Genomic DNA, 25,466 nt, shown 5'->3' on the forward strand with positions numbered 1-25,466 from the left:
CGATGACATTTGTCGCGTATAACCGCTTAAAAGCAGATATTGTCATTTGGATAGGTTCAGAACAGACCGGGCGGTCGGGATAGAGATTTAAAAAAAAGGAAAAAATGTCTGGTACGGTTGGCGGGCGGAAAGATAAAAGTTGTTTTCCTTAACGGCAGGATTCTATCATTTTGCATGTAGTATTGAACAAAACATCTTGCCTGGTGCTAGTTTTGATAATTTCACCGACCATCATGTGAGCCAAAGAGTTATTCCTGATATGAATTATTTTGATGGCAGATTTTGTTGAGTGGCTGCTAGAATCTTGAGAACCAATGAGAGTAGATTTTCTTAGTAAAACCGTTAGCATAATTTCTGAAAAAGAACATTCTTTACAAACAGGTAGAGAAGGAGCAATCTTACAGCAGACGCTGTGCATTTCTCTGCTTTTGAGCGGTTTAACTCCTCAAGTCACAGCCAATCACGAGAAACGATTGCAAGAGATGGCTCATTCCTCTCTCTTGCGCGCAATTGGCTGATTACATCCACGTGACTCACTCTGTGGCCGCTGGCACGCAAAAGGCGTTTATCATGTTGATTTTATCGAATGTGGAGCGGTTTGGACTTAAGTCATCCTTCCTTCGGGACTAGTACCTGGGTAATTTTAGTCAGAGGGCTCGGGAGCACACCGTTAAGTTTTGTTTCGCTTTGAATTTTTTGTTTCAGTCATCTGGGAGGCGTAAAACGGCGGGATCATGCCGGTTCGTAAAGAAGGTAGGTCGTCTCCGCGAGTTTGAATTCACGGGGAGTTCTGCAATAAGCAGTGATCACTAAAATAATGTTACTGCCATGAAGTGATTTTTCGCATTAAATTCAAATGTTATTATTTCAGATGCTAGTAAAGCTCTCGAGCTTTTGGAGCGTTACTATGAGAAGTTAAACAAGCCGCAAGATCGAGCGCTTCGCATGGCCATCGAGAGAGTAATTCGGATATTTCAAAGTCATCTGTTTCTAGCTCTACTTGGTAAGATCCGTTTGATATTTGCATTTCTCGAGTGTTATATTTAGTGAAGGGTACTAGTTAGCGATGGTACCTGAATAATTATTATTGTGCGGTTTTATTTTCTGTTCGATTTCGTTGTCTTGACAATCTAGAATGAGATATAACCCGCTGGAGCAAGCCGTCGAAGAGGATTTCAATAGGTCCGCGTTTCTAATATTTCTGTAGGCCCCTCGCTGTTGTGTTTTTAAACTGTATGTTTCTTGTATAATTAAAATTCAGATATACAAGAGTTTTACGAAACCACATTGTTAGATGACACCAAAACACCCGAACAAAAAGCTGAAGAAACGCATGAAGCCTTACGAAGTTGGCAGAGTCATCATGCCCCTGTGGAATCGCCTCCAAGCTATCAGGATTTCGAAGAGGTAAATTTGTAGCTAGACTTTGCTTCCTGTACTTTGAAACGGTTTTTCTAGAGGAGCGCAACGAAATCTGATAATGTAGCGAAAGTTCGAAATAACTAACAATAACATCTTGAAGTTTGTGTCTTATTCGAGGAGAGACAATCACAGAGGAAATGGAAATTGACATATTTAAACATTGGAACATTTCCTGATGCAAGGTGCAATTTTACAAAATGACAGATTGCGTGTGTTAAATCTGAAATATTGGTCATGTGTAGGTGAATCTTCATCGTCGTCCTTAAAAGAATTCTATAATTATTCTTTTGTGTATAAAACATTACTATCTGCGATCAGTTTACGTTAAAACAACGTTTTACTGATGTCTTTGACAAGACTCATATAATTTAAAATTTATTGTTACCAGCAGTGATAATTAAGTTTTTTATTGTTGTAGATTAAACTGTGATTTATCATAATGCAAAATAAACCATTTTTAAATGGTATGTTGCTTTTGGCAAGACATTTTAAGCTGTGAGGTTTTTCCCTCAACCTATTTTTGACCAAATATTAGTGATGATTTATTTTTAAGCAAAATTCTGCTTTGTTCTGCAGTTTGTTTTGAGGGTAACTTAAATTTGTGCTAAGTTCATGAGCCTTAGTGAACATGTTTCAAAAAGTTCTACTTGTAATCATAAATTTATTGACTTTCTATTTTTGTAGATGTTTTAGTGTTAAAAGGATTTAGATTTCAAATTGATATGCAGGAAATAATCTTCAAGTTGCAATATTGGTGGAAATTTTTTCCTTATACTTTTGTACCTCTAGATTTTCTTACAGTTTTATCTCAGCATTATTAACATTACTAAAAATGACATTAGTCCTTTCAAACAATAATTCCATTTGGCAGCACAAGAAATAAAAAATTACAGGAATTATTGCTTGATTTTAATGCTGTCTCTCGTGACTTCGCATGCTTTTGAATTGATATCTAGTTTCATTTTGTTATTAAGATTGTATACCTGATAAAAAAGCTATCATTTTACAATTTGTTCTTATTATATCTTCTAGGGAGGTGTAAATGGAGAAACAGTCCTGACTCCAGTGGTTACACAAAGTATTGTCCAGAGTGACCAGCAAGACAGCTTTGTGGAGGTTTGCCATCGTTTTTTTGAAAAATGAACCTAAGATTTTATCTGTAATTCTATTTGTGGCTGCTATACGTTTATTTGAAAATCAACAAAGATAATTTTTGTGTTTAACCAAGATAACTACTTTTAGCTGATAATTATATATATTATTATCACCTGCTTTTGGGTAATATATCAACATAGTAAAGAGAAATCACTTTTTAGTCGCCAGTAACAGTTTAGGGTTAACCATTTGACTCCCAGAAATTATTAGTGGATAAAGGATAACTATCTATTTGGAGATGTTGCCTTGATGTAACAGCAAAGTTGCCAAAGTAGTCAAAAAAGAAATTTCAGATCTTGGAAGCTATTGAAGGGTAAAGCATCTCTGAAATTGCTTTTAACCTTAAAACTGCTACCAGAATTAACTATAATGTCTCAATATTGCTGATTTTAGAAGATTTTGAAACTTTGATAGAGGATTATTTTGATGATTTTGTCAGATTGTTTAATCCAAATTTCAATTTGTATGGTAAGGTTTTTAGTGATCTAATTTGATGTATGTCTGTTGCTGTGGAGATTAGAGGACTCACTTTAAAGTGAATTAAATCTACAAGTTTCTAAAATTGTGTCCACAGTATTTCAGTTTGCTCGATTTATATAGCATCACTAATCATCTAGTTGGTCAAAGTGCTGTACCTTCATTTTTTGTTTTCATGGTTGAGTACAAGACTCTGCTTTAATCATTTTAGACAATGCATGAAATAATTTTAGTGTGTCTGTTTTTTATCTTATTAGTGACATATAATTTCATTAAACCAATTCCACACATTGCTGGTTTGTCTAAGTGCAAACCTACTTAACATTTTGAGCACATCTTAGTTTAAACAATCTTAGATCACATAACTCCAATTTGGATTAATCTAAACTTTATTTTTGATTTGAGAGAGCAAATTTTTTTACACATAGATTTAGATAAATTCTTTCTCCCCTATTACCAAGAAGGTTGTTCGATATTCCCACTTTCCTTGAAAGTTAGTCAACCACCTATCAGTGAGATAAAATGATGACTGGTTTTTGGAATTTCTTTCAAATTTCCAGTTTCAAATTAGTTTAGATATTTTTATGTGTAGTGCAGTTCCAAAATGATTTATGTTTTCTCATGTTGGAGCTGCCTTGTACTCTGAGCCCAAAGTAAAGATTCCCTTTATTGTTTGTATGTTATCTCATGTATTATTATTATTATTATTATAATTATTATTATTATTATTATTATTATTGTTATTATTATGCAAAATTTGCTTTTCATCTTTTAGTTGAAGTTTTCTGTAGTTTGTGAAATTCTTCATTCTCACAACATACATGTGATATGTATGGAGAAGTTAGTCACAAATCATCCTTGCAATACTTTTTCTAGTGGATCAGGAAAGGGTGTTTCCTGTGAAACCACAATTTTTCCTATGGTGATAATTAATTGCATTGTGTCATAAATGGATTGTCATCTAATGTGGTAGAAGAAAAGAAGGTCCTAATCTTGAACTATGCCAATAGTTGTACCACATTTTTTTTAAAAAAATTTAAGGAAAGAATAACTTTTTGTCTGGGTTTTATCAGCTTGTGCACTGAAGCTTGGCATTTGTATTCAGTATTAAAAAGATTGTGGTTTTGTTTGCATGATGTTTTGACTTAAGCAGCTTATTAGTATGCATAGTTATTACTACTTACTGAAGCTTGAAGTTTCATGTTACAACAGATGCCATCAACTTCTTGTGTGAATTCGTGATAAATTCACCCAAAGAATTGGAAAATGTTGGCACTGAAAATTCCTTGTCCATTAAGTTTTACAAGCACATAGCTTTCAACTTCACAATGAGAAAATTGCTAAGATCCTGTACACCTTTCAGTGGGGTACAGACACTCATTGAAGTGTATCTTGTTTAATAAGTTTGTTTTTGAATGTTACTTGTATATCTATTCAACCTAACTTGGGTTGTGTTTTTTTATCCTCTAACATTAGAAATCAACTGCAGAGTCTTCACATGTTGATAGTGGATTGGTAAGTAGAGAAATAGAACTGTAGAACTAAACTTGTTAAGTGCCCTCGATTGATAGGAGTCAGCATATTGTTATGCTTATCAATTGTCCAAAAATTACACACTGTTCTGTGTTTGTCATATTTTTCTCATACCAGTGGGTTGTCTTACATAATTCTTCTGGCCAACAGATGGTGCTTTAGTAGTTCAGTTTCATTTGAAAGTGACAGGGGAGCTTGCACAGCTGACAATTGATGGTTGTCATATATGCTAATAAATAGAACAGAATGTCACCTCAAGTAGTTAAAAGCATGATACAATCTGTTGTCTGCACATCCAGTCTTTAGTGGTTAATATGAGATTATTACACTAAAGCTGTCAGGAGAGGTCAACAAATTTTTTTGGGCTGCAAATGTTAGCCTAGGGGCAGTGTTTGTTCCAGGATAGTTTTTGCTTCCATTTCCCTGCCTTATTTGTAATAGAAATTGCAAAGTTCATCTTGATTTATCAGACCTTTGGACCTTGAAATGATGTTGTGTCAGATATTGATACCCTTTCTGGAGAATTTTTTTTTGCATGTTAAGTTTGTTTTAGTTCACCAAGGGTGGGAAAATAGACATTTCAGTTTAAAAGCTGTTATTTTGTCAATACCTTTTTTACAACAATTAAGTTTATTTTTTCCGAATGTAAATTATGTTATGGACGAGTGGAGTTGTTTCTGGAAGTTCAACAACTTTTTCTTTGCTGGTTTAAATGTCCTCAAAGATGTGTAATTTCTAGTCAGTAAAGTTTGTTTATTCTTTGAAATTTGAAAAACCTCTGATTTCACCATTGGTTGTTGTATACATGTACATCCATGTTTGTTCAATTCAAACAAGTTCTCTTCAGTTGGAGTTGTCCTTGTAGTCAAAGCCAGTTTAATTTCTTAATCATCAATTTTAAAGCTGTTCAGTCTTTCACTTAATACAGGGGGCTCTCAACATGATAACCACTTGATAACTATTGCAATGTAGCTACATACACAACAGAGTGCTAATTGTTTTGATAAGTTACTAATGACCACCTGTTGTGGTAAACACATTGGTTTCTTTGGTGAAAATTAAATGACAAGTTGAGTTAACTTGAGCTGTATTTTCCCATCACTTTCAAGCAACAAATTTAACAATATTGGTTTTTTATCCCGCATTGTTTTCTGAAATAAAGGGGAAAAAATTGGACTGATTCTCCTATACTTTTGGATTTTGAATCTCAGCTCACATAAAAGGCACAAAGAAATTGCAAGGTGACAATTTTGTGGAAGCACAGAGGTCAAATGTGGAAGTTAATGTGAGGGAATCTATGGTGAAAGTTCTTGTCACTGAAACTAATTGAAAACAGAGCTTGTGAATACCCAGATGCTGTTGTAAACAAACTGTATGCATCAGTTGTGAATGTGACAAAGTTTCTAAACAGTTTTCTCTTTTTTCTTTTACAGGAAAATGGCCATGTTGACTCTGGGGATTATCAATGTATTGACATCACTTTAGAAAGGGTGGGATTATTGTACTGATTTTTTTAAGTTAAATTTGTGCTCTCTCTTTCCTAGGAATTTTGTATTTATTTTTGAGACAAGTCCTGCCTGTAAGGCAAGGAACTTTAGCAACATGAATATTGTGTTTGTAATCAGCACTTTATAGTGCAATTTAGTGATAAAAGATGAAGGTGCAAAATATTCTGATATGTTCTGGCAGACTACCCAAAAGGAAGCTGCATGCATTTGTAAAGCTCTTTGTCAAACAATATATTTTTTTCTGGGTTTAAAAAATGAAATAAATGTCTCTTTCAATCTCCTTGTCCATTCACAACTGACCTAAAGAGTTGTTGATTATCTCTTCAGTGATTCAGCTGGTTGTGATTGTGTTTTGTTTTCAGGGGACAACAGGTCTTGGTTTTAGTATTGGTGGAGGAAAAGATAACCCACATATAGATAATGATTTTGGCATTTACATCACAAGAATCATCAAAGGAGGTGCTGCTGCTCAGGATGGGAGACTGAAGTAAGTTTTCTGCAAACTAAACTATTATTATTATTTGCCAAATAGAGGTCAATATATTTTTTAATGCCATTTTACTTTGATTCAGGACAAGGTAAGGTTAATTTCACATAGGTGCTCTATATGGCACCTTGGATTTAAAGCCTGACATCTGGGGATTTTACCAGAAGTATCTTTTTTATTTGAATTATTATTGCTTATTGATGAAATTGTTCATTTTATTTGCAGTGTTGGAGATTGTATAGTGAAAGTAAACAATACATCAACAGTTAATGTGTCTCACCAGGAAGCTGTGGAAGCCTTGAAAGCAGCTGGTGGGACTGTGACATTGGTAACTGCCTGCTTTTATTTGTCAACCATTTCATCAATAATGATTCTGTATCAAACAAGTGCTGTTATGTTTGCTCACAATTTGAAATATTGAGGAAGTATTTTGAAAGTAGTCAAGGTGTTTAAAGATGTATTTATTCTGCATTTTGATTGTTGTCACATCCTTTCTTACAGAATTTGATTAATAAATACAGATGGTATAAGGACATATTAATGAGTTTAAATCAAATTACCCATTGTTTTTTGGTAATGTAATAAAGTTTAATGTGCAGAAGTACTTATATAAAGCTCAGTGGGAAAGGTGCACAAGACAGTCTCAGAGAAACTTTAATTGATATTTGTTCTATGCAAGAAATCAAAATGACATTGTATGAAAACAGCTGCAATTATGAGTAACTATGTGATTATTTGAACTGACAGACATTAAAGAGAGAGCAATCTGCCAAACCAGGCTCTGAAAATCAGCAGACTGAAGAAATAGTATTGACAAAAGGAACCAAGGGTAAGAGAGGTGATTTTGTTTGTCACTACACTTTTCAAGTGATTAAGATGCCATATTATTTTGTTCATGCAGGTCTTGGTTTTAGTATCGCAGGGGGCAAAGGAAATCAGCATGTACCAAATGATGATGGAATTTACATCACCAAGATAATTGATGGAGGGGCAGCACAGCAAGATGGAAGACTACAAGTAGGAGACAAGATAGTTAGGGTGAGTTACATGTTGGTAATTAACCCTTTACAGCCTAACATCAGTATGCATATTCTCCACACTGCTCTTTATACATTTCCTAAGGTGCTGACGAGGAGAATTTGTTTGCCAATCAAAACGTTCCTTCCCTGGTGACCATTTCCTTTATTCTCATAACCTTAATGTGTGATTCAGGAGTGATATTGTAGGGAGAAATTAGATGCTGGTCACTCTTAGGGTTTAAAGGGTTAAGTATTTTATTGATATATCTTAGGTGTGGCATACTTATTCTATTTAAATTTTCCCCCCACCACTGGATAAAATTTAAATTAGGAAAAAAGACAGGATGCAATTAGCAGAATGTAGTGTATATAATGGGAATAAGGGAAAAAATAAGTATGGTTCAAACTAAGTACTTTACATCATTCTTTTAATAAATACCACGACCTAGCCAACTTCCTCCCTCAGCTGCTGGCACATGAAGATATTTGACATGTGGTGTCTTTGCCCCACTGTAGGTAAATGATACATCCTTGGAGGATGTGGCACATGAAGATGCTGTGGCCACTCTTAAGAAGACACAAAATAAAGTTGTTATAGTTGTGTCAAGAGTAGGCATGATGCATACTACTGATTCAGGAACCCCTCCCCCAGTTTATCACGAAGCTGTAAATTTAAGTAAGTACCAGGCTTCATAGCTTTTAATTAGCAGACATAACATGTTGTTTTGGTTGGTTACATATGAATATATCAAAAGTAAGCTGTTCTCTGCAGAGATTCTGGAATGGACAGACAGTACTCGTACTTATAATGGTGACATGTTATTATTAGTGACATGAAAGTTTTTATTTTGGCCCACAAATAAAAAGCACCTGATATTAATCATACAAATCAAGTAAAACATGACTGAAAACCTGGTATTTGGGTTTCCTCCATAATTCTTGCCTCAGCCGGAAGGAAGCGTACCAGTCAGGTATTTACCAGTGTGATTAAGGAGTTAAACTAAGGACTACCCAGAGAGGTTTGTGAACCTGGGACCTCAGGATTGAGAGTCCAAGGCACTCTCCACATGATCATGCCACTACCCTTTTTTTAAATGGAACACATAGTGTGCTGTGTGCTCTATGTGGTTTCTGTATGTACCAACATGGGCTGTGTTTTGGGTGATTTTGTCTTGGTCTCCTATCAACAGGAATGGTATCATGGAACAGAGTGTGAATCATAGAGGATCTATGACCGACACTTTCTCTGGGGCATTAAATCTGGTACAAACAAAAATTTAATGCAATTTTGGAGAAAACAAAGACCATAGCATGTGGCATTCTGAGCTTGGTCTTTGCTAAAGCTTATTTGAAAATTTGTTTCTGTTTGAAACTTTTGAAAGAAACATGTAATTTTGTGACAAGGTCAAACCCAGTTAATGGGAGTTGTACAACTGAGGCAAGTTTAATTAAAGTATATCTATTTCCATGGCAGGTCAACCACCTCCACCATCCCCCCCACCAGAAGAAAAAGTTACAGATAGCATACTACCAATAGCGGTGCCTGTTCAAGAAAGTGCTCCACCAAATGAACATACTAACAGTTTGAAAAAAACACAAGCTCCCTCAGTGCCAGAGGATGATGGATTTACAAGGTTAGAATGGAAGCAGTTTTGTAGTTTTGTAGTTAGGACCCTTTTTCTGTTTGATTGTTTGGTTTGGAGGTTTGAAAAGTTTATAATTTTGGAGAGTGATAAGATTGCAGTTGTATTATGTTTACGAAAGAGGTGTCGTTTGTTGCTCTTCTTGTAAGGAAGCGTTTTTAAAAAACATCGTTCTGACAATTTTTCATAGAAATACATCGCACTTTTTATTTTTTAATGCACTTTCACAGTTTTTGTGCAGATTTTCTAAACCATCAACATACCCAGAAATACTGTTTTTAGTTAAAATACAAACAGAACTGATCCCCCTTTACACAACTGTAACTGCATGGTGAGAAAGTTAGGTTTCAATATGTGATTAATTTGAAGTGGTATCTTGACAGAGAGCCAAGGAATGTCGTGTTGAACAAGGGACCCACGGGTCTGGGGTTTAACATCGTGGGCGGTGAAGATGGTGAAGGAATTTTTATCTCTTTCATTCTTGCTGGTGGTGTGGCTGATCTCAGTGGAGAACTGAGAAGAGGCGATCAAATCCTCTCGGTAAGATTGTTATTAACTATGTAACTCTTAGTTTCGTCGAAATTCTTCTATAAAGGAGGAGTATGTAGCATCCAGGCGAATCAGGGCGCGCGTGTGGCTAATCACAGCTTAGATGACGTTCTCTTATACAATCAGGTGTAACGCTTGAATCGATATTTTCCCCACGCTTTGAGAAACTGTGATTTGACCGTGTCTAATTTCTTTAAACTAGTGAACTCCCTTTCCAATCAGAAGCAGATTACATCAATCATTTCCCAACCTTTCTTGGAAATGTCCTGTCTTTGTTGGTTCGACCACAAATATTGCAACAGTTATTCTTCTGCACTACTTAGGCAGTAGTGAAAATAAGGCCTGAAAAAAATTAGGCCTGTACGGGATTTGAACCCATGACCTCTGCGATACCGGTGCAGCGCTCTACCAACTGAGCTAACAAGCCAACTGGGAGCTGGTCATGAAGTTGGTTCTAAATAAACCCGTGAAGTGATGAATAAATGGTTAAGAATATATGAAAGTCATATATTTGAACTGCGGATAAAGACGTGAATGAAAGTGATCCTCGCTGTAATATGCACTACTTAGGCAGTAGTGAAAATAAGGCCTGAAAAAAATTCAGGCCTGTACGGGATTTGAACCCATGACCTCTGCGATACCGGTGCAGCGCTCTACCAACTGAGCTAACAAGCCAACTGGGAGCTGGTCATGAAGTTGGTTCTAAATAAACCCGTGAAGTGATGAATAAATGGTTAAGAATATATGAAAGTCATATATTTGAACTGCGGATAAAGACGTGAATGAAAGTGATCCTCGCAGTAATATGCACTACTTAGGCAGCCTTATTTTCACTACTGCCTAAGTAGTGCATATTACTGCGAGGATCACTTTCATTCACGTCTTTATCCGCAGTTCAAATATATGACTTTTATATATTCTTAACCAGTTATTCTTCTGTTCTTTAATCCAAATATTTGTGCAGTAACCGCATTGTTTGGTTGTTATTAATTCGTTTGAAATCAGCGTGGGTGGGAATTTTCGGTGTTTTCCCGTAACCCGTGGGTAGCGCAGTCGATTCTCGTCAATGTATTCAATGAGATATAACAAGAAACAAATATCGATCCGCTGAACAAATGGTATTGAGAAGGAAACAGCAATACACGTCAATGACTTAACCAATATTTAACAATTTGCCTGTCTTGCCATCTTCCAGGTAAAAAGGAAATACCTATGAAATGTTCAGATGAAATTTGTCATTTATTTGATCTCTTAGATTGATCTAAGCGCAATGTGATCTTGGTGTTGGTTTCTTTCGTGAATTGAAAGGATGTTAGAAGGTTTCTTCTTGATCAGCATTAGCTATTCATTTTCCATCAGTATTAAGTAACAAATACTAATATTTTCACAAGTCGCAATTAAAATGTAAATTTTGACGCGCTTAAATCATTCTCTACATAATTGCCGTCGTTGGAAGAGTCGCTATCGTACAGACCCATGTGATGAATTATAAATAACGAAATCAGATATGCCAACAAATTAAACCGAATTTGTGCGAGAAGACGCCATGATATTCGAGTCAGTTTTGTTAAAATTTTCATTATAACAGCATCGTTCTTAACATTGTATTTCAGAGACAGGGCGTTCTATTTGAGTTCATGTAACCGTTTTTTTAAGATTAGAACGCGTTTTAAGCTTTTCTTGATGTATTTTCCTTTTTATTTTTTGAGTTAGTTCGATTCATTTTACTTCAGGTAAATGATACCCATTTGGAGGACGCCACACACGAAAAAGCAGCCGCTGCATTGAAGGGCGCTGGGAACACTGTGGTGATAATGGCTCAGTATAAACCCGAAGGTAAGCGCTATATTGCTTCTTGATTTTATTACGAAAAACTCTTCTAAATTTCATCTGTGGTTTTCCCTCGATTTCTTAAAAGTTTCTCCGAAAGTCTAAAAAACTTTCGACAATTGGCTAGGTTTTGAATTGAACACTCAATATTAGTTTGGACAAAATTTCTTTGAAATAATATTATTTATAGAATCGGTTTTTCGAATTTATATTAACTAGTATACTGCCGGTGAACTTCGAGTTTTCACGTCTCACGGAAATATGAATATGCGTCTTGGACCATGATATTGTCAGTTTTTTTTCTGTCCAGTTTTCATCCTTCGAGTTGTCATTTTCACACTTAAGAGAGTCGTAAAATTTACAATCGCAGCTGATGGTCACAAAAACCTTGTAACTAATTTGACAGATTTATTAGGTCTCGTTAACCGCTTGGTGTATTTTTGGTTGGCATGAAACAGTGTGTATACATTTGATTTGTTCTTATTCGACTTCCTGCATAAAATGTTTACAAATATCGCCATGTGTGTCTGTAATTTTATCAAGGCGCCTGTTCCGCTCATGGTAATTTTTTGCAAGAGTGTTTTATTTTAAGAGTTGTTATAAAGTGATGTTTATACAATGGTTTTCGGCGAAATTGAAGCTTTTTGTAGATTTTTATAGTATTTTGTAGGGTTCAGCACTGCGAATTTTTTGGGGTTCAACATTGTGATAAATCAAAACTTTCGTAAGGATCGGACATTGATTAAAAGTGACATGCTTGAAAATAATGTATGTGTGATGTTTCAACAGATTATGTTGAGTTTCCGTTCTTCTTCCCATTCCAATATCTATGTTTTCTATGCCCCTTTCATATGTTCATATGGTGTAATTTCCCTTTCGACAGAGAGGAAAAATACCATAATTGTGACAATCATGTTCTAAAAATGCTACTCAAATTGTCATTTGACTTATTCGTTGAAGTATCTTTCATCTAAGGACAGAATATTCAGAAAGTCATCAGCATACCAATGAAAGCAATTTGTAAAGATGTCGCCGTGTTCAATCAACTCGAATATGTGATTCATCTTGTGCTGTGAATGAATACTGCTAAGTTTTCAAAAAGTGGATGTATGCCAAGGCGTGGATTATTTACTTGACTAATATTTTTATATTTTTATTGATGATCAGTGTGTGTTTTGTTCTGATTCAGTTTGAGTTTTGTGGCCTTGTGAGAATTAATAAACAAAAGCTTAGTACACCCAGAAGGGAACGCGCTTGTGATAGTTCATTAAATATGAACGGACATAATGGATTAGATATGCGCTGCGGCTAACGATTTCTGCTGCTGTTGTCTGCATTCGTTGGCCATCGCGGAAAATTTAATGAACTCAACAGCGAAATTGCTATTAGTCGATCGAGTTTGACAATTCGGCGCTTCGCGTAGCCCGCACGCCCGTGCCAATATAATATCATATGGTTACACCAAAGTTGAAATCTTGATTCGTCGATTGTGAAACGAATATTGCGTTACATTTGATTATTTATTAGTTAGTTTATCTTCGTGGATCTGATTTTAGAGTTCTAGTGGGTATTTCGGTCGGTTGTTAATTGATGAACAAGGCTACGCTAAGAGTTTATGTACGTAACAGGCAAGTATCTCCAACAATTTGCATATTGGAGTGGGAAAATTACTCGTTAGCGCCGAGTTATTTTGTCTGTTTTAGCCGCGTGAACGCGTGGTTTTCTTGTAAGTTTGCAGCGAAATAACGGTGTGGTTTTGTGTCTGTTGTCTCTTTACAGAATACAATCAGTTTGAAGCGAAAATTCACGATATTCGTGAGAAAATGATGAACAGTGGAAGTCCGGGAACTTTGAGGACGTCCGTGAAGCGCCAGCTATATGTTAGGTAAGAAATAAACGTGAATATTTATCTTGTGTTTTAAAAATAGCTCGCTTGACTCAAAATACGACCCTGACTCGTGTCTTAAATCTAAGGAGATTAGTTATAACGCTCTTTTCACCCTTTTCTGTGATGGGTATCATGTTCGCTAGGATTCCGTGTTCACTTATAAACGAGGGGTTTTGTATGTCTCAAATACCAAATCGCTATCTTTATTTTGAACACTGTTTCTTTCTCAGTCAATTCAATCTGTGATGCTTGTTTGAAGTCACTGGCATTCTTGAAATGTTCGTCATTTTCTGTCGACATCGATCTGACTTAGTTTTGCTGTTGTTATTTTCTCACTTGCTTCAACGCGCCAAGTAGTTTATAAAGTTTACAATGGCTGTTCTCTTGTATTTATTGTCGTGGAAGTGAATCTTTTAGCGGATGTTTCATGTGCAAAGCAATACAACGGTGAAACGGAGAGATAGTCTGGAATATTCACAAAAGTTGTCTTGCGTGACTATCTCAAAACAACCCTCCTGTTGCGTTATTTGCAAAACACACTCAGGGCGACAACCCTTTAATATACCTCCTGTTGTGTACAAAATCAGAAATCGTATTCATAGTTTCAGACTAGTTTTCCTCTTTTCACCATGAGCGCGAATACTGATTGACGCTTTTTTTCCAGCTTTGCTGCTTTGATAAATAACACTTTTATGGGCAGGTTTCGATACACTGAGCTGATTAAATTGAACTAATATATTACTCTTATCCTGTAATCTGCTCTGAATATTTGTTTTGTTTTGTGTGATTCCAGCTGGAGCTGGTTTTGAGTTCAGAGCGAGGGCTAAAAATTTTGCCGCCCGGTATCTTTCTCCGCATGCTTGTCTTTCGATGTCTTTAGAGTGAGAAAGAGCTTTTAATAAATAGTAGAAGAAAAACAAGATATAAACTGGGTTTTGCACAAATGCCTCACACTCGCTTTGTATCCAGGCTTTTAGTTCCAATTATGAATGCAGTTGATTAAAGAATTTTCCTAATAAAAGTAAATTTAGTGACTAAAGTAGTCTAAATGGTCGAAGGTATGAGAGCAAATCAGGCTTAAACAGATTTAATTGACAATTATTCTAGATGATGGTGAAGGAGATAAGTAAATCAATAGTGTTTGTAGTTAATTAATCTCAAGCTCCCATTTGTAGTTCTTGGTAATCCACGGGGATTTCTCCTTCCTTTTCCTTATTAATGTATTTCAGCTCAATTTATGTTCGCGTTCTCTTTTTATTTTATGGAAGTTTTCTGAGTCGCTTATTAGACTCAAAATATCCTAGTTGCTTCCGCTTTCACGGCGCCCCTCCTCTGTTGCCGACGTCACGTTCCTGAGTTCCTCATTTCATGTCAGTGGGTGCGGTTGTTGTTGTGGGTGGGTGTGGTCGTTGGTGTGGGTGTGATCTTTGGGAGGGGAGCGGAATGCCTATCATGCCTTTCATTTACTCCCGAGGTCTTTCCTGATGTCGAGACATTTCATCTGTCATCCTAAATTTCTTAAGGAGGTTAAAGGAAGACCTCCTTTATGCGTTTTCATTCCTAAAGCAGATTTCATTGTCCACCCTGAATTGCTGAAAAGTTGTTTTCTGAAACCTAGCGAGGTCTAAGTTTATAATCCTGTCTGATTATAGGAGTCTGATTTTTGACCCACTCAATACATTTTACGTTTTTTAGGGCTCTGTTTGACTACGACAAAACAAAGGACAGTGGTCTCCCCAGTCAGGGCCTGAGCTTCAAGTACGGCGACATTCTTCATGTGACCAATGCTAGTGATGACGAGTGGTGGCAGGCCAGACGGCTGAATGCTCTGGGGGAGGAGGAAGGGAGAGGTGTCATCCCCAGCAAGAGGAGGTAAGATTAGGACAAGGCTACTTCATTGATCAAGATACTTCTTCTCATTACCTAAGGCAAATTGTAAAGTTAACTCCTTTTTGTTTTTCAGAGTCGAGAGAAGAGAAAAATCAAGAATGAAAACAGTGAAATTCTCAAGAAATAGCGAGGAAAATAAAACAAAGGTAAAACACATTTTAATTTTTTTCAGTGGTGTATTTATTTACTCGGATATTCATTAGTCTATCGATTTATTTGTTTTTGATGGAAAGAAGTATTTTTATTTAGGGGTGAATTAATGTAGTTCAGCTCCCATATTCACCATTATCCGCTAATTTCATGACAAGAGGAAAGGAAATTGAGTTTGAAACTGATCTTGATCACTTTCTTTCATACTTATTTCATTCAGCAGCTATCTGATCGTTTCATTTCGTGTAACACGAGTAAAGTAAACAGAAAAGATTCGTCTTGAATTAGAGAAAAAAATTTCTTTTGTTTTTATCCTTTGTAGACTTCGTTTAATGAAGGAACTGGAGGCCGAAAGCGAAGTTTCAAATTTTCGAAGAAGCTACCGTTTTTTAAGAAAGAATCCGAAAACGAGACGACAAGTGACGTAGAACCAAGCTATACATCAAATGCTAGCGATAGTGAAAGCAGTTACAGCGCACGCGCAGAGGACAACATCCTATCGTACGAAGCTGTGGTCCAACACGAATTACAACACACTCGGCCCGTGATAGTCTTGGGACCGCTTAAGGACAGAATCAATGATGACCTCATCTCAGAATTCCCGGATAAATTTGGCAGCTGTGTACCCCGTATGTAGTCATACCAAAAACACTTGAACAGTGTTGTTTCTGATTGTTTTGTTTTGAAAGCTTTAGTGTAAGGGACCATGATCTCTTCCTGTCTGCTGATTCAGTTTTCGTTCATTAGTAGGAGTGCATTGTTTTGACAAACAAACTGCTCGCCTTCCTGCACACGGCTCACTTCTACCCCGCCTTTACCTCGTCGTCGTGGCACTGTTGTTCTCCACAACCGGACGACTCTCCTTCGCTTCCCGTGAAAAAGTACAACCCCTGCCTCGCATCGCCCCGCCCCGCCCCGCCCCTCCCCTCCCGTCCGCTCCTCCGCACACTCCCCTTTCCTCATAGAGCGTCTAACATAAGATTTACCAAACAGCAGGATAAAAAAAAATTCAATGTTGTTATTTGACTGTTTTCTTTTGATTACAGATACGACGCGTGAGAGGCGTGACTACGAGGTGAATGGGCGGGATTATCATTTTGTAGAGTCACGTGAGGAGATGGAGCGATCAATTCAGAACCACATGTTCATCGAAGCCGGTCAATACAACGATAATTTGTATGGGACCAGTGTGCAGTCAGTCAAAGAAGTCGCTGAAAAGGTACACTCGCAAATGCAAGGGTGTGGTTAGGAGTAGCTAAGAGACCCCTCACTCCCCCCTTCCCATTTGCCAGAAAAAGTTATAAACCAGCTCAGTATCCCCATCTTCAAATACTAAGACGTCAATGTAGACCCACTTGACTGGGAAATTCTGTCCTTTCTCCCTGTCGTCACTACTGTGGTTAAGTCCCTCTTTGTAAAATGAAAGAAGCGTAAATGTGGATGTACTAACTTGGCTCTCCGTAGCTATTAGTCTCCAGAGAAATGTGCCAAAAAAAAGTCCTGTTGATATGGACACTCATTGGACATTAATTTGTCTCTCTTCAATTGAAGAATCCCAGGGTTTGCCAAACGATGAAATATTTGTCTCTTAATGATTTTCCTACTCGATGTGGAATCCACTTTAATAAAAGACAGAAGTATCAGAATGTTAATAAAAGTGTTTCATTATCTCCGCTGAAGTCAATACCAAAGATTGCTGAAAGACAACACCAAAAAAACACAACAAAGAAGGCTTAAAGCCCCAAAGGAATCACAACGCGTTTTGTTGTCAGTAGAACTGGGCAAGTAGTTTTACGTCACTGAAAATGTGGTTGTTTTGATGAGAACTTTCAAATATTACAAATCCGAATTACTACGATGAAATGCTTTATTTCGCAGAATAAACATTGTATTCTGGACGTTAGTGGTTATGCCATAAAGCGTCTCCAAGTTGCAACACTTTATCCGATCGCCATCTTTTTGAAACCAAAATCTGTGGACTCCATCCGGGAACTCAACAAACGACTAACGGAGGAGCAAGCGCAGAAGACTTATGACAGAGCCCTTAAACTAGAACAAGAGTTTGGAGAGTATTTTACTGGTAAGTTAATAAAACCTGACATGGAACTATCACAAATTTCATTTATCAGTAATAAAACATTTAATATCTTCATATCTCTTACCTCTGTCGTTATTTGCCAGTTTTGATGAAGCACCAATTTTGTCAATTCAAACCGATTTTGGCTTTCTCTTTGTTTTGGTTTGTTTTAATTATCGTGGTTCTTCTACATTTTCAAGGAGTGTTCAATTTCTATCACCAGACAGTGATCACACCCCTTTTTCCTAGCTCAGAAGGAGAGAATCCAGAATTTCCCGGTCACATGAAAACTGTGGAAGAGTAAATTTACTTCGTTAATCTTTTTTCCCCTTTTTTTTCCCTAGCGGTTGCCCAAGGTGATACCTATGATGAAATCTACACCAAATGTAAGGAAGTTATACGTCAGCAGTCAGGGCCTGTTATATGGATCCCTTCTAAAGAAAAACTCTAAGTAGAACCGTAGTCCACACACAAGTGAGTCAGCGGATCAACCTCCAGACATGCGCATCCGTTGTCCTGTGTTGCCATGGTTATGTAATGCGATTGCAATGTGGCGTTACGATGGTGCTTCGTTGCTTTTGAGGGAAGAGATTAATTTGGCTGCGCCTGGGTTGAAGTGACTTTGACAGCATATATATTTTCAGTTGACTAAAATTCATTGCCCAGCCACGTTTTTGATTGTCATTGCCTTTGCTTGTAGGAGTCGGCGACGTTATTTCGGCGGTTTTTTCGGTTAGTTAGACATCTGAATTTTAGAAGTAGCACTCTGCCAAAGTTAGTGCACAATATCGTCTTTATTCATATATTTGTCACTGACGAACGCCCTTATGTTTCTTTCGTGACTTCCTCCGTGCGCAGCTCTTATTTGTAATGTCACGCACACCTATACTTCGTGAAATAGCGTAACAATTGTTTTCCAATCGCAGAGATCAAACAACGGCTCTTGATTTATCCAAAGACGAAAACTTTATTATACTGGTTTAGAATGCTTCTCAAATATAAAAGTGACTTTCTGACCAGTCGCTTAATTGAACTTTAACCACCTGTCGGATTTGTATATCCTGGTGTAACTTAGATTGCTGACTGCCATTTGGGCTTTATAATTCAATATGTCGTAACTTTTGTTACCTTTACGCTTCGTCTTTCAATTCGAGTTAACCTGAATGTTACCCTCTTACCTTCTAGTGATGGTTAGAGCGGTTTTTAATGTAACTGTCAATCTTATCAAGGCAAACAATTTATGAAACAGTGAGAATTCGGATCAAAATCGTTTGATGACGGAGCCAAAAATGTACAGTAAGAAATTCGAATTAAGGATTCCTTTAAAAGTTTCATTAAAAATCGCTCTAACTTGTGCAGTAATAATCCTTTGTGTTATTCATAAATTTAACAGAAGTATTGTAAGATAAATAAATAATTTTAATCTGAGTTGAATGGTTTGTCAAGGCCGAAGAATTGAACTGTTAGTCAGCTTACTGGGCCGTAAGACCTTGAACTGAGAATCATTTGGGTTATTAAAAGAAATAGTGTCATACTTGATCATTTAGAAGAGACCTTAAATTAAAATTTAGCCCAGAACAATATTACGTAGATTCTCAAATAAACTTTTACCCAGGACTAGTTTGCTCAGTTCAGGGGGGGTTACGGGCTCACTTCCTGGTCGTAGGCTTGTAATCGAGCGGACCAGTTAGGCTTGGTAAGGCTCTGTCTTCAGCTGAGGTTTTTCCGGGAGCTCATGATCCTCTCCAGGTCTGTACAGGCGCGGTTCCCAATTAAATATTTCTAACGTCCTGGGAACAGACCTAGTTTGTCAAAATCATCGCGTTCAGGCGATTACACGCCTTTAATCGTTTCATTTCACGTGGCGCTGTGTTTCCTAATTTTGGTACGTTGTACAATTCATGGTCAAGCATTACCAAGTCACAGTAAACGCCCTTCTTTCAGATGTGGTTCTTTTATTGCCGCGTGATACCCAAAGAAGGAGTCCTCTTCTCAGGCTTAAGGAAGGGGCCGTGGACATGAATTCAGTGCAAAATAAGTGTTCGTGCCCGCGTAAATTCTTTGTTCCTGATCTAAACATGACGTCAAAACTTTGAGATTGGAGAAGTTCGGGGAAAGTGATCTTGGATGATAAGGAACTGTCCGCAATTAGCATCGAAATGGCCGATTATGCCTTCTGGTTAAAAGTCATCCGCTTGTGAATGTGAGTAGTCAAACATGAAGAGACTTATCGTTATTTGAAAGTACACAGTCTAGGGATAGACTTAAATTGTACCTCTGCCAGTGAACATGCACCTTTTAATTGCTTCGAAATTAAAGTCACTCGTCGGAAGACTCAAAACTATGCGTGTTTCAGGACGTTGGAAAATGTTACATTTCTCTTTTGTAACAAGCGCGACTCGAGGATTAGGCTTCCGGTCGAGGCTGCCTTGGACACGATGAGAGTCGTACAATATACAGTCAAATGTTTATTGAAGCGACTTTCACCATGTCCACAGACAGCAGCTTATTCCACAATCGTTTACTATGTGTCATCCTTCTGACAGTCGCAAAAAAACTCATGTTTTACACTTAACGTAAACACATAAGAATGATATTTGAACAGCCGTGAGGTAACGCATATTCACGCTTACGCATTCGCACGCCAATTCCACACTTTCGTTATCACAAAAACAGTTCTGTTCCTCGTGGAGAAGAAGTGCCACCTACGAAAACTTCGAAAAAAATCATGACAAATGGTTCCAGAGGTATTCGTAGAAGAAATAGATTGATTACAGGGTGGATATTTCAATTACTTGCCAAGTCTTCTCAGATGTAAATATTAACTTATTTAAGGTTCGTGAAAAAAAGAACTCGATACGAATTTGCATCCTCAATTTGTCAGGGCTCCATGAGCTGCTCCGAGCTACGGAAAGTTAAATGTTTTCATTAGAAACATAGAAAGAAGTAATACTTAATTCGGAATTCCCTTTGACAACTATGCTAATGACAGATGTGAATATACAGATATAAACAGGAACACGAAATTCTAGAGACAACTTCCTGCGGAAGACAACAACCTCAGGCTGATTGGTAAACTGTAAATTAAAATGTTTTACAAATTTAGATATTTTATTGTCTTCCTGTTTGAGTTCATTAATTACAGCTTTTACCCTCTTTTTGAATAATTAGGATTATTATAGCTACATCTTTTGAGATGTTTTAAAAGTTGTCAGAGTTCATCAATACACATGTGGGCCCTTTAAAGCCTAATAATTAGCTTCACTACTGACATTTTGTTAATGATCCATAAGATAAAACGTAAAAATTTCCGTGGGTTTCACTGTCTCTTACCTCTATCAGTAATGGTGGGCAGTTTCTCTTTGATCGGCAAAGTGAGCGCAGGATCTGAGCGTAGATATTGAAATTGGCGGCCTCAATTCTGTTCATCGAAGGCTAAAATGTAGGACTCAGCTTGTAGCTATGAGCACTCACCAAATTCATGACTGAGGTGTTGGCTCTCAAGTGACTGAGAGCCATCCACCAGCCGTCTTATGGAGATGAGGCTGAGAATACGTTAATTATTCAAGAGTTTTAGGATAAATACACGACAGGAATAAAGGAAAGTTCTGCTTGATAAAACAACGGACACCAGTTAAGATCTCCTCAATACCTGTGCCTTACGTTCAGTGCGTTTCAAATCTTCTTAGAAATGATAAGACGTTAGGTGATAAAAGTAAAGCACATTGTTCGCAAGGGCATGAGGCCCACATCCGTAGGAGTTTATTCCAGTTTTCGTTGTGCGAAGCAACCACTAGAGGGGAAATTGCGGTATCCCCTCTCTCCCCCCCTCCCCCCTCCCTAACATCCTGGATGGGATATCAATTTCACACGCCTCCCTCCCCTACTGAGTTAGTTTGCCGTATCAGTTCACCGCCGTGAGTCCCATTCAGTCTTAGGCCTGGGTAGGGTGGGGTGAAGAGAGACTAGTATCAGAGTAATCTGTTTCTATAGTTCATCTTGACCCTGCTGGAATGAAATAAACGCCTCCATAAGTCAATTATCCCCTCGTGAAATTCCTTCTATCTGTAAAATTTCGTTAGAAATGAGTAATGTTGATGACTCCTTCTCAGAATATCATTTAGCCTTTCTCCTCGCTGCATTCAGTTCGAAAGAGGAAAAGTCCTTCTCTCTCCAAATTTTTTGTTCTCATTTTCATATACTGAACTCTTCAATACACTCAGATATGGAGTTAGTTCAAAAACAACGAATTTGCCATCTAATTTGCGATGCTTTGAGACAAACCCTTAGGAGTTCAAGAATCACAAATTTCGTCTTCACACGCATCAGGAACGTTTCTGTTGCATGATTTTGGTATACAAATTGACAGATCACATGACTGAACTTATTGATTTTCTTCGATTTTTCACCTAAAGCCTCGTATTGTTAAATATATTTAAAAATTTTAGATGTAGATACATTGAATGGGAAAGTTTCTTTGACTCGAAAAAGCAGGGAGACGCTATGAATAAGAAACAAGATTTTATCATTACCCGCTGTATAGATTGAAAATGAAATAAATATTCTTCGACTTCACTTATGCACGCGAACGTTAAATTGGACTCTGTCTACGTTTGCCCGATACAAGATGAAGAGATTTTATTTTCCTGTTGTCAGCATGGATTCCGGTTTAGTGTGTAGACTGTTTGAAGAAGAAGAAAGAGTACAACCTTTTCTGTTATTCAAGGTCATCAAGTGTTTGTGTAAAAATGGTTATTTTAACTTAATCCACGCAAATGAAGACGTGTAGCACATTTTCCGCCGACGCAGCAGAATTCAATAATTGGAAAATAAAACTACTCATAGAGTTTCTCGTAAATTAACATAACGACAAGTGCAATTCATTTATCAAAGCGATCGCTGAATTCATTCTGTTGAGACAATGGATATTTGAGGAATTATTGATGTAACACGTATACATAAGCTATGTTTTTCTTGAAGGCTTTTTTCGTCTGAGTTATTTGCTCAAATACTAAACTGACAAAAGCACAGATTTAACTTGATCACAGGCAGTATGTGCAGAATGTGTCTCTATATAATCGGTCAGAGAAAAGCGGTGAAAACTACTAGCATAAAAAAGAATGCTGAGTAGTTTCTTGGCTTGAAAATTCCGGGTTTGATGGTTTGATGTGTGATTCGTATGCAAAAATTCTACTAGGATTATTAATTATGAGACTCAGTGAAGAAGCAAACCAATTCAATTACCATTCTTGTCTGTCTGTGTAGGTGTTAGAATTTACAAAGCATCGAGAGAATCAATAAAGCTATTTTGGTAGAGGAAATATGAGAAGAACAGCCTCTTTTAAACGAATGCAAGAAAGAAAATTTTAAATTGAAATATTTTTGTCCATGTAGTATTTTTTTTAACTGGTTCCATACAGCGTCATATTTTCTTTTGATATTTACTTGCTCAAGAAAATTGTGGAGTTAACATTTCCAACGAAGAGCTATGAAAGAGTGCACTGGCCGCACGCAAAGCTTAAAAATCCGAATCATTGAGTTAAATTTTGAAACAGTGGGGTGTTTCTAGAAATATAGAATATTAAAGCATTCTCCTGTGCAATTTATTAAAAAAAAAAACCGATCAAAGTTCATCGTATTAAGAAGAGTAAGGGTCGTTTTTGTAACACGTCAGCATGGCTAGCATAAACTCAAGTAAGATTTTACTGAAGGTAAGACGTGACTAGAAATATACTCTGGGATTTCTGTGCGAGGTTGAAAGTTTTATCGCAATTGAAAAATGTCGAATCCTTAAGGAGAGACCAAAAAAAATTGGCACGAAGTGTTGAAGGAAACAGGAAGTGGCTACAGACATAAATAACAAAATCTTTCTCGATCGCACACTCTAAGGTTTGTACTTAAAAAATATAATTGCAGTCGTTACCTTTTTATACTTACCAAGCTGTTAGATTAATCGAAGCCTTGTAAAGAATAACCCACTTGCAATCGCCTGCTTTAGAGAATCGGGTGTTTTTATGGTAGAGATGTGATCAAACTGCTGACAGAGCCGGCAACACGCGGTGGCTCCTTTTCGAAGACAATCACGTTAAAACTGAAAATATCTAGTCTCTGGGATGCCATGGTCAATTCGAAACTTTAAATCGTTTCAAGAACGATTTGACACATTTTTCAAAGACCTTGATTCTATTTAAAGTGAAAAAGAAATTGTTCCTGGACTGCGCGGAAATCATTTGCCAAAATACGATTTTTTTTCTGTCCCGATTTTGACGTTGTGCGCCATATATTGGCGAATTTCTAACGAGCGCGCGCAGTCATAACCTGTCGATTGCGTGGGTGAGAGACCATTCCGGGGGCAGTGCCTGCCAGTCAAGTGGCCCATCCCACGCGCGTTCAATTCTCTTCTGACCAATAACACGCGCACAAAAATCGAAAAAATAAAATAATATCCAGCACCTAATAAGATCAAGTTTAATTGGACAAAAAAAAGTCAAAAAACCTAAAGATTCATCTTGCAATAAAACGAAGAGATTTAAATGACGTGTTGTGGCTACTCCAAGTGATCACTTAAAACAAAAGATTGAATGGCTTTTAAGTCAGACGTAACTGTTCTGTTATAATCAGCCATTTACTTTCCATACAATAGAATTTTAGTCTAAAAAAAGAGTCTGATTTGAATTACTTTAAAATTCATCAGTCGCTGAAAAGGGTTTATTCTTAGAACGAACTCACAAAGAAGATTAAAAATAGTGCGTAGGTCGTATTAGCGTGTCGATACTTCCATTACGGGAAAAAGTAAAGTAAAAAATTTATGGAAGAAAAAATTAGAAAACGTTGTATCAGCGTGGTTCCTGTTGTTTACGGATCGTTATTCAAATGTGATTTTGAATTCTCATTTATAAACATTATTTCAGTTAGAAAGAAATATAGCGGACCTTTTAACAAAGGAAAAAAAACTCTTCTCGAGCTCGCACTGACAAGATAACAAATTTTAAATTACTTTAAAAAATGCAATGGTTCTGATCTTCTCTAACGCGGGAGGGTGGAGCAACTTGTTAACATACCATAGGATAATTAATTCAATCTGACCACCAAGGAATTCAATCGGCCGTCAGATGAAAGGGTTTCCATTGTAAGGTAAGTTAATTTCAATAACCTGTCGCCTCGCACGTGCTAAAGACGAGTCGACTGTGGTCCTTTGAAAGGGTTAAAATGTTTAGTGTCTGGGTCACCTTCTTCCCCACAGAGAACAAATTCGAATAAAAGAGAGTGATTTTACTTGAAAAACTGTGATAGTAACAGGCTGCAGTGCTTGCCACATATAGATCTAATAATAGTAAAAAAATCTACAGATTTGACAAGTAATAAATCAGTCACCTCAGGGAGTCATTTTCCTTGACATAATCATTCAAGTTTACCAAACAACTTCAAAATACAAGAACCGATTCTTAGTTTTAAATGAAAATTCTCAAGCTAATAAACACTTGAAATGCTATCCCACCTCATTCTGTATCGTAGCACGTGTGTTTGTAGGGCAGGGTGAGTTTCGTGTCTGCATCACTCGAGTAATTTGAAAAACTGACACAAGTAATATTCTCCTAGCCTCCGCTCAGTGGGATCTCAGCCTTTGATTTTGAGAGCACAAAGATTTTGATAGACATAACAACGGTTTTTTCAGGGGTGTGTCAGTATAAGATGTAAATGTTGCCTAAAAAATCGCTACATTTCTTGCAAGATGTTTTGGAGAATTTTGTGCGGGCGAGCATACGTTTCGTTCATGCCAGCGGGTATTTTTAACTGTTTGTAGTTCACAGAATACTTAAAAATTGTTGACAATTTAA

General features: G+C 37.1%; 1 protein-coding gene across 2 annotated transcripts; it reads left to right on the top strand.

Annotated features, from left to right (window-relative positions):
• Positions 1-520: 520 nt before the first annotated feature.
• Positions 521-19,056, top strand: LOC113676184 (disks large homolog 1). Of its 2 annotated transcripts, XM_027192804.2 has the most exons (21): positions 521-753; positions 872-1,003; positions 1,262-1,407; positions 2,455-2,538; positions 4,531-4,569; positions 6,021-6,077; positions 6,458-6,582; positions 6,808-6,910; positions 7,330-7,411; positions 7,484-7,620; positions 8,118-8,277; positions 9,076-9,235; positions 9,628-9,784; positions 11,527-11,629; positions 13,403-13,508; positions 15,207-15,383; positions 15,475-15,547; positions 15,874-16,180; positions 16,598-16,770; positions 17,430-17,631; positions 17,973-19,056. In XM_027192804.2, the coding sequence occupies exons 1-21, from the start codon at positions 735-737 to the stop codon at positions 18,077-18,079; spliced, it is 2,649 nt and encodes an 882-aa protein (XP_027048605.2). In that variant the 5' UTR covers positions 521-734; the 3' UTR covers positions 18,080-19,056. The 2 variants fall into 2 exon arrangements, with proteins under 2 accessions (XP_027048605.2, XP_027048606.2); XM_027192805.2 differs by lacking the exons at positions 521-753; positions 872-1,003; positions 1,262-1,407; positions 2,455-2,538 and adding an exon at positions 4,220-4,421.
• The last annotated feature ends 6,410 nt before the right edge of the window (positions 19,057-25,466 follow it).

The sequence above is a fragment of the Pocillopora damicornis genome, chromosome 6 (genome assembly GCF_964200805.1).
Source record: "Pocillopora damicornis chromosome 6, jaPocDami1.2, whole genome shotgun sequence".
NCBI lineage: Eukaryota > Metazoa > Cnidaria > Anthozoa > Scleractinia > Pocilloporidae > Pocillopora > Pocillopora damicornis.

Bases quoted from the DNA above. Each gene is read 5' to 3' on its own strand.
- LOC113676184 (XM_027192804.2), top strand. The intron at 7,412-7,483 runs GTAAGAGAGGTG...TTGTTCATGCAG, and splicing joins ATTGACAAAAGGAACCAAGG to GTCTTGGTTTTAGTATCGCA. The intron at 9,785-11,526 runs GTAAGATTGTTA...ATTTTACTTCAG, and splicing joins GAGGCGATCAAATCCTCTCG to GTAAATGATACCCATTTGGA.